The sequence below is a fragment of the Centruroides sculpturatus genome, unplaced genomic scaffold (assembly GCF_000671375.1).
Source record: "Centruroides sculpturatus isolate CEXI.00-Female unplaced genomic scaffold, Cexi_2.0 scaffold2084, whole genome shotgun sequence".
Taxonomy (NCBI): domain Eukaryota; kingdom Metazoa; phylum Arthropoda; class Arachnida; order Scorpiones; family Buthidae; genus Centruroides; species Centruroides sculpturatus.
The window spans coordinates 67,024-76,798 of record NW_019386178.1 but is presented as its reverse complement, the minus strand read 5'-3'; the positions used below and the strand labels follow the sequence as shown (position 1 = coordinate 76,798).

General features: G+C 25.5%; 1 protein-coding gene across 1 annotated transcript in view; it reads right to left on the bottom strand.

The window, feature by feature from the left end:
• Positions 1–5,900: 5,900 nt before the first annotated feature.
• LOC111613953 (exocyst complex component 7-like) overlaps positions 5,901–9,775 on the bottom strand; it is a 12,456-nt gene continuing 8,581 nt past the window's right edge. Inside the window, exons 3-4 of the mRNA XM_023355301.1 lie at positions 6,134–6,218; positions 5,901–6,057 (exon numbers count right to left, since the gene is read on the bottom strand). Coding sequence (XP_023211069.1) covers positions 5,901–6,057; positions 6,134–6,218 — 242 coding nt within the window. The remainder of the gene's footprint in view (positions 6,058–6,133; positions 6,219–9,775) is intronic.

The window sequence follows — 9,775 nt, the reverse complement described above, 5'->3', positions numbered from 1 at the left end:
TAAATTATTAAAAATTGGAAATATAAATACCAAAAGTGCTGCAATCTTTATAAATACAGTAGAGCATCGATTATCCGACCCCCAATTAACCGTCACATTGGTTAACCGACCGTTCTAGTCTGCAAATTTCAAATGTCCGTTAATGATATGGTGCTACAATATTTGGCTATGTCTTGGCTACTTTAATATAATTTTTGTTAAATTTTTGCATGTTTTAGCTGGCAATACTGGCTAGACTATGAAAGGGAAGTCAGTATTTAAATGAGATTTAATTTTCTAATTATGAGTGGTTGTTTGTTTCGTGAGCAATAAAATAATTTAAAAATAATTTTAATGATACAATAGCGATGATTATTATTTTAAAAAAAAAATTGTTAGGCCTAACATCGATGAAAATTCAACGCGAAGTAGGTTAATGATATACTAATATACTAATTACTTTTAACTAATTAATAGCAATATACTAATATACTATAATAATAATGTATTTTTTTTCATTATTTTCGGTTATTCGATTTTTTCAGTTATCCAACCAACCTGAGTCCCCAATTGAGTTGGATAATCGATGCTCTACTGTATAAACCTGGAAAAATCTTTCTAAGCTAACAGAGGGTACATTATATGCAGAATTACAAAGATTCACTGATAAAAGTTTTATATCGTGAAACTCTGCAAAGTGACAGAATAGGAGCACATGACCGCATGAGCACATAGGAGTCATGAGTTTCTAGTCTGTGTGAAGTCTCAGTTCACTGTGTTGAATTATTCAATAAATCAAGTTTAAACATAAGCTTATGTTTAAACTTGTCTTTGTTTACTTTGTACAGAATGAGGAATAACAATCACTGACTTGACTTTGAATTTTTAACTCAAAGTCAAGTCAGCAAAGTCAAGATTGCATGCTTATTAAAATTCAGAGTATTTTAAAACATTAAAAATACCTAAGAGACATATTTATATAGCAAGACTAGAAAGAACAATCATTTTGTTGTGCCATGATAGCACAGGACTGTACTGAAATAAGAAAAGAATAAAAATGCAAAGTTATGGGTTATTCCCATACTTTCATTAAAATCCACATTTGGTACTGTGAAATTTGGTTATTCTCAAAATTAAAGGTGATATGAAAAGGTCAATACTTTTCGTAGGATGCTGAAGAACAAACTGTCGTATGGACTGATGGAAAAGCAGAGAATTTCTTCATGCATGGAATGCAAAAATAGATCGAACATTTAGAACTACATGTCATTCTGGTGATTATGTTAAAAAATGAATGCATATTGATTAAAATAAATTATTTTTCCTACTTTTAAAATTGGTCCTAAAAAGTTAATTTTGACTACAAAACATCTTTAATTTTTATGCATGTTAATAGAACCAATATAATCTTGTTGCAAGCACATTATTCAAGTAAATCCATAACATATTTTTATAGATAAGCTGTTAATCTATCTTCCCATATTAATTTTATAAAAATAGAGAACTTACTTATCAATCAATCCTCAGATTAAAAATTCCAATTATTTAAAATAAAACTTAATAAATTTATTATTATTTAATTACAAAATTTCAATTGAAATGTGATATATGTATAGCATATTATTGCACTAAAATAAATAAAAAAATAAAAAAACTGATTAGTTAACTGTTTTTTATTATTTTTGACATCTAATTTTATTATTTTTCTTTATAAACAATGAACTGTTATAAATTTAAAAACATAAGCATAAAAATTAAATATATATAATTATTTTAAATTCTTCTTCCTATTAATAGAAAAAAATTACTTTTGAATAAAACATATATAACTCACTCATATCTATGTAACTATATAAATTTTCTTAATTCATAATTCATAAACTAAATAATAAAGTCAAACAAAAATCATATTTTTACTCCAGTGTAAAAATTTTAATAAAAATGTTTGTCAGCTCATTTGTAATAAATGAATATTTTTACTAAAATGCAGTAACTTAAACATTTTCAGCTTAATTGGCAATTATCTACATGGTTTATTCAATAAAATTCTTTAGAAAAACTACAAATCTATATAAGTTAATAACTATTGTAACTTGTATAAGAATAACTGATGATAAATCTCCCTGCATAATGATTAGTGATTAAGTAATACATTCTGACTGCACTGAGAACACACTAACTATCATATATTATATCAATAATTAATGAATTTCTTCTATGCTAATTTTGAAAAACCTAGTTAAATCTTTTCCAAGTATTTCATTCTAAATTCTAAAATATTTAAATATTCAAAGTAATAGCTGGATGGCTGAGGCAATTAAGATTTAATGTTCAGGATCTGGAAATGAATCCTGGTGAGCAACCTCATCAATTTTTCATGGGCAGTCTATCCAAAAATGTTGATCCGCATCCTTCATTACCCAATTGCTTCCATTGTGGATCTAGCTGAACCCACAATGGATATGGAATAGAAGGTCTTCTTAGTGCCTACAGGGCTAAAAGAGCAAAAACAAAGTATTTGATTTCTGAAGAAAAACTATGCAATTTCTTCTGTAATTAAACATAAAAGCCAAACTGATTACAAGATTTCTCAAGATTATTAACAAGTTGACAATATAATGTTTAAATTATTAAAGTAATATTTCTAACTCAATGCATTTTATAATTGTAAAAGTACAGTAAAACTTCTCTAACTAAAAGCTACAAGGGGCAGGAAAAAACTTTTAGTTACAGGCAATTCAAGTTAGAGAACAAAAGTAAAAAATGCCAATTCTAAATAGATCTGTATTTTTATCTCTCTTGCTTTATATAAGAATCTTTGATAGCTTTTTTTTTTTGTTTTAAGCAACCCGTGTAATGCCTTTCAGCAAAATGTTCAATGTAGCTAATGGAATCAAACAGTTTGCAAATACATCTTATTGAGATAAAGCGAGAGGACCTCTCACTAAAATAATGTCTGAAAATTGGAGAGTATTGTATTGGAGAGTAGATACAATTAACAGTCTGAAAATTTCATGGAAATCTGATAATTAGCATCACTTTGGATAGAATAAATATTAAAATTTGAGTCAGAGAAGTCAAAAGTAGCATAAATTGGTGTTGGTGGGTCATGAAAAACTTTGACTTGGAGAAAATTTGAGTTAAGAAATTGAAATTGGAGACATCAAATCCCTATGCTATTCTATTGAGACCTACCAAGTGCTTCATTTTCTTCGAGTTACAGAAGTTTTACTGTATTGTTTAAATAGTAAAGTTCCTAGAGAATATATTATTTTGTTAAACTTCTTAAAGTGCTTAAATGCTATTACAGTTTAAATAAATTAAGGTATTTTAAGTTATTATTGTTTGCTTCATATCTAATAGAATCTATTATCATTTATGGTGATTTGATAGAATAGCCAATCAACAAAAAACAATAAGATATTTTAGCTAAAAAAGTAAAGAGAACAAATTAAAAATCTATAGTGTATTTTTACTAAAAAATAAAATTTCTATTTCAAAAATTGTTTAATTTATTGCTTGCATCCTAAAAAAATACTTATTGTTCAGTTATACATATTTAAACTAATACATTATAATTTTTATTGTAATTCTACTTAGTAGTAAACATATTTATTAACTTCAAACACAATCCACGCAAAACCCATAAGAAAGAAAAATAAATATTTTTACCAGCTGTTCCAATTGTCGCTTATGTGGATTGTTCTTTTTAAAAAATTCAATGGCTTTCACTAATTTTTCCATAGCTTCTAAATATGTTGTTAAGCATCCTCTAGGGCTAAATTTAAACAAAAATTTTTTATAATTTCTCAATTTACAGAAAACTTTTATTAAAGTTTTAAAACACATCTTACCCATCTCTTATTATTGGTTCAACTTCTCTTGCAACATTATAAAACTGGATGTAATAATCCAAATATTCCATTGTTTTTTCAATATCTTTTATGTTAAGAAATAAATCGAAAAAAGAAAATATCAAAGTTTTTATAAATACATAATTAGAAATTAAAAATATAGTGATGCCTCATACTTCAAATTTAATTCATTCCAAGAATTCATTCAAAGTTTGAAGAATTTTTTCCCTTTAGAAATAATGGAAAAGAAGTTAATCAATCCCCAGACCCTAAACAATACCTATTTTGATAAACTTAAAACATCAAATACATATAATTTAAGGTAAAAAATAACATAATTAAATGTCCTAATAATAAATTTAAACATGAAAATCATAAATAAAAATTTGTAAATACAGTATTGTATAATTAAATGAAAATTGAATTTATTGGTTGCACATAGTCCACATCGGCATCTTAATGTATACATGTAATTTGATTACATTTGTGAAATTTAACACATTAATAAATAATATGAGATTGTATTCTTTGTTTAGATGCTTATTTTAAACTCTATTTCACATTTGTTTAAATAAAATCAAGTAATGTCTTCAGATAAAAAGGTATATTGAGCATATTATGCTTTTTGACTTTCACGAAGAATATAATAAACAATAAAAAATACTCATAATGTATATGAGGTGATGATCCTAAACTTTGAGCATATTAAATGTGGTTTAAAAAGTTTATTTTGAATTAAAGAATACAAAATGTATGGGGTGCCCAAAAACTGTTGATAAAAAACAGTCGCAGGAAGAAATTGTTAAAAATCAACAAATAACACACAATACAATATATATATATAATTACACACCAAAAATAATGCAAAAAAGCACTGAAAACATACAAGCATAATGCAAGAGAGAGTGAGAAATGACTCGGACACATGATAGATTGTGCTTGAAGCATAAACACAATTTTTAACTGTATGTGCAGTTTGAACTCCAAGACAAAGTTTTCTCAAATCTTGCCTTTGAACTTGAAGCATTCAAACTAAGAGGTACTACTGTAATTTAAAAGATTAATTTACAATTGAAGGCAATATATCTTTAATTTCTTTTAAATCAATAATTTTAATATTGCACATATTGGAGAGTTTATTACTTTTTCACATGATGTGGTAACTCAAACTTTGAACAATAAATTCTACTAAAATTTACCTTGGAGTTCAAAGTGCAAATGCAGTGAAAAATGTGCTTGAAGCATACAAACAATTTGTTGAGCACACAAGTTGTCTCTCGCTCTTGGGTTATGCACATATGTTTTCAGTGCTTTTTCTCATTTTATTTTTGATGTGTTTGTTTATATTGTGTGTTGTTCATCAATTTTTAACAATTTGCTCCTTTAATTTTTCTTCATTCACAGATTTGAGACCCCTCCATACATTTTGTATCATTTGGTTTAAAATTTCCTGAACAGAACTTTTTAAACCATATTTGACACATTCAAAGTTTGGGAGCATCATCCCCATGCACATTGTGAATTTTGTTTACTGTTTGTATGTCATCATATCCTTTCTGAAACTCTTAATAGGCCTGATATGCTTTTTATTTGAAGACATTTTGACTTGATAAGATAAGATTCAGATAAGATGTGAAGTTTAAAATAAGCTTCTAGACAAAGATTACAATCTCAGATTAGCAATAGCATGTTAAATAACTATTATAATTAAATCATATAACTAAGTTAATGACAGCTGTTAAAAATATGCAAAAATTTTCTGTTTAACCCAACCTACCTTTATCTATTAACCGTGGCATCTGATCTGAGAAATGTATGAAAGTAATGAAGTCTATGAGAAAGGCTGTAATATTAGTAATTGAGATGAAAAAGGAACTTATTGTGAAGCATAAAAGTGAGTGGCCATGTTTAAGACACTAAAGACAACAATGTGTGACCAGTAAATGAAATTTTCAATTTACTATGCAGTATTCACATATTTTATTTAATGTTTTCATGTTTTAATTTATACTAATACATTATAATTTTTATTGTAATTCTACTTAGTAGTAAACATATTTATTAACTTCAAACACAATCCACGCAAAACCCATAAGAAAGAAAAATAAATATTTTTACCAGCTGTTCCAATTGTCGCTTATGTGGATTGTTCTTTTTAAAAAATTCAATGGCTTTCACTAATTTTTCCATAGCTTCTAAATATGTTGTTAAGCATCCTCTAGGGCTAAATTTAAACAAAAATTTTTTATAATTTCTCAATTTACAGAAAACTTTTATTAAAGTTTTAAAACACATCTTACCCATCTCTTATTATTGGTTCAACTTCTCTTGCAACATTATAAAACTGGATGTAATAATCCAAATATTCCATTGTTTTTTCAATATCTTTTATGTTAAGAAATAAATCGAAAAAAGAAAATATCAAAGTTTTTATAAATACATAATTAGAAATTAAAAATATAGTGATGCCTCATACTTCAAATTTAATTCATTCCAAGAATTCATTCAAAGTTTGAAGAATTTTTTCCCTTTAGAAATAATGGAAAAGAAGTTAATCAATCCCCAGACCCTAAACAATACCTATTTTGATAAACTTAAAACATCAAATACATATAATTTAAGGTAAAAAATAACATAATTAAATGTCCTAATAATAAATTTAAACATGAAAATCATAAATAAAAATTTGTAAATACAGTATTGTATAATTAAATGAAAATTGAATTTATTGGTTGCACATAGTCCACATCGGCATCTTAATGTATACATGTAATTTGATTACATTTGTGAAATTTAACACATTAATAAATAATATGAGATTGTATTCTTTGTTTAGATGCTTATTTTAAACTCTATTTCACATTTGTTTAAATAAAATCAAGTAATGTCTTCAGATAAAAAGGTATATTGAGCATATTATGCTTTTTGACTTTCACGAAGAATATAATAAACAATAAAAAATACTCATAATGTATATGAGGTGATGATCCTAAACTTTGAGCATATTAAATGTGGTTTAAAAAGTTTATTTTGAATTAAAGAATACAAAATGTATGGGGTGCCCAAAAACTGTTGATAAAAAACAGTCGCAGGAAGAAATTGTTAAAAATCAACAAATAACACACAATACAATATATATATATAATTACACACCAAAAATAATGCAAAAAAGCACTGAAAACATACAAGCATAATGCAAGAGAGAGTGAGAAATGACTCGGACACATGATAGATTGTGCTTGAAGCATAAACACAATTTTTAACTGTATGTGCAGTTTGAACTCCAAGACAAAGTTTTCTCAAATCTTGCCTTTGAACTTGAAGCATTCAAACTAAGAGGTACTACTGTAATTTAAAAGATTAATTTACAATTGAAGGCAATATATCTTTAATTTCTTTTAAATCAATAATTTTAATATTGCACATATTGGAGAGTTTATTACTTTTTCACATGATGTGGTAACTCAAACTTTGAACAATAAATTCTACTAAAATTTACCTTGGAGTTCAAAGTGCAAATGCAGTGAAAAATGTGCTTGAAGCATACAAACAATTTGTTGAGCACACAAGTTGTCTCTCGCTCTTGGGTTATGCTCATATGTTTTCAGTGCTTTTTCTCATTTTATTTTTGATGTGTTTGTTTATATTGTGTGTTGTTCATCAATTTTTAACAATTTGCTCCTTTAATTTTTCTTCATTCACAGATTTGAGACCCCTCCATACATTTTGTATCATTTGGTTTAAAATTTCCTGAACAGAACTTTTTAAACCATATTTGACACATTCAAAGTTTGGGAGCATCATCCCCATGCACATTGTGAATTTTGTTTACTGTTTGTATGTCATCATATCCTTTCTGAAACTCTTAATAGGCCTGATATGCTTTTTATTTGAAGACATTTTGACTTGATAAGATAAGATTCAGATAAGATGTGAAGTTTAAAATAAGCTTCTAGACAAAGATTACAATCTCAGATTAGCAATAGCATGTTAAATAACTATTATAATTAAATCATATAACTAAGTTAATGACAGCTGTTAAAAATATGCAAAAATTTTCTGTTTAACCCAACCTACCTTTATCTATTAACCGTGGCATCTGATCTGAGAAATGTATGAAAGTAATGAAGTCTATGAGAAAGGCTGTAATATTAGTAATTGAGATGAAAAAGGAACTTATTGTGAAGCATAAAAGTGAGTGGCCATGTTTAAGACACTAAAGACAACAATGTGTGACCAGTAAATGAAATTTTCAATTTACTATGCAGTATTCACATATTTTATTTAATGTTTTCATGTTTTAATTTATTATTAGAGAATTTAATTGTGTTATTTTTACCTAAATTATGTGAATTTGTTGTTTTAAGTTTATCAAAATGGAAATTGTTTAGCATCTGGAATTAATTGACTTTCCATTATTTCTAATGGGAAAAATTTATTCAAGTTTCAAGTGATTCGAAGTTCAAACAGCCTCCTGGAATGGATTAAATTTAAAGTACGAGGCATCACTGTGTTTCAATGTTATTTACCTTTAATAAAAGAATATTGTCATTTAAATTTTTACTATGTATAAAAGATCATCAAAAAAGAATACAAAAATATATCTGTATTGTTTTAAAACTTTAAATTATTGTTTTAATTATCAAATAATTAGAATATCAAATTAGTTTAACAAAAGTATTCAAAATATAACAACACAACTGTCAATCTCTAACAATTGTATAGAGGAAATGAATTTGAACAATTTACTATAAGATTCTATACAAGTTTATTTAAATTATTTAATTCAAAATTTATTTTAAAAATCTTCTAACAAATTCTTCAAATTCATTTTATTTCTTTACTTGTAAGCCTTGTACTGTACATAAATGACGATCAGATAATACGTGAAAAGAAAGAAGTTCTTAAAATAAAAATTAAATAATGATAAAATAAAATTATAATTTCCATAACACATGGTTTACAGCATACCTATGATATTATATCTTTTAAAATTGTTAAATGTTTAATATTTTAAATAATTTGAAATATTCATAATAATGATAATATTGTGCTAAATGATATTTATAATTTATAAACAAGCAAAACTAAATTGCAATGAATGTTTAACATTTTTAAAATTTTATGTGATACTGAGATATTATATTCTGTTTTCATTACATAAAAAAATAAACCTTATTTCATATGAATAAATCCTATCAACTTACTAATAAATAATATAGATTTTTTAATATTTCTAATTTATTAATTTAATTTATCATTTACTAGGACCATCAGTGCAAAAATGCATACATTTATTATTATAAAGATTATGAAAAAATGAGTTAAAAACAGAATGATATAGAATAACAAAATATTAATATGCAACAATATTCAAAATTTATATTTTTTATTTTAATATTTTAATTTTTGCAGCTTTAATTCTAATTCATAATTTCTTATCTAACAAGTTTACAATAAATTTAAAAACTGCATCTTATGATTAATAAATCATTAATTATAAAAGAAATTATAATTGAAATCAACTTTAATTATAATTTTTGTTAATGCCACACACAACATATCATTACTTCCTCTTTAAGTCAGCTTAAAGTATAATTATAAAAAATTGTACTTTAAGTTGATAAAATAAAACTTAATTGTAACAATTGTTTAGATCACTGGTGTGTAAACTTGATTGGCAAGATAAATTGCACATAAGTTGTAGATAGGTGGGCCATAAATATTTTGTATAATCCTTATATTAAATGTAGGCCTATTTCTATCATTTACAAGTAATATGTCAAATATATTCAAAGGCAGATTTGCATGGGCTAGATTAACAGATAATTTTTACTACTGGTTTGGATCATTAATTGAAATCACATTATGATACATAATAAACTTCAGCTTTTTATATATATATATATATATATATATATATATATAATATGAAAGTTATG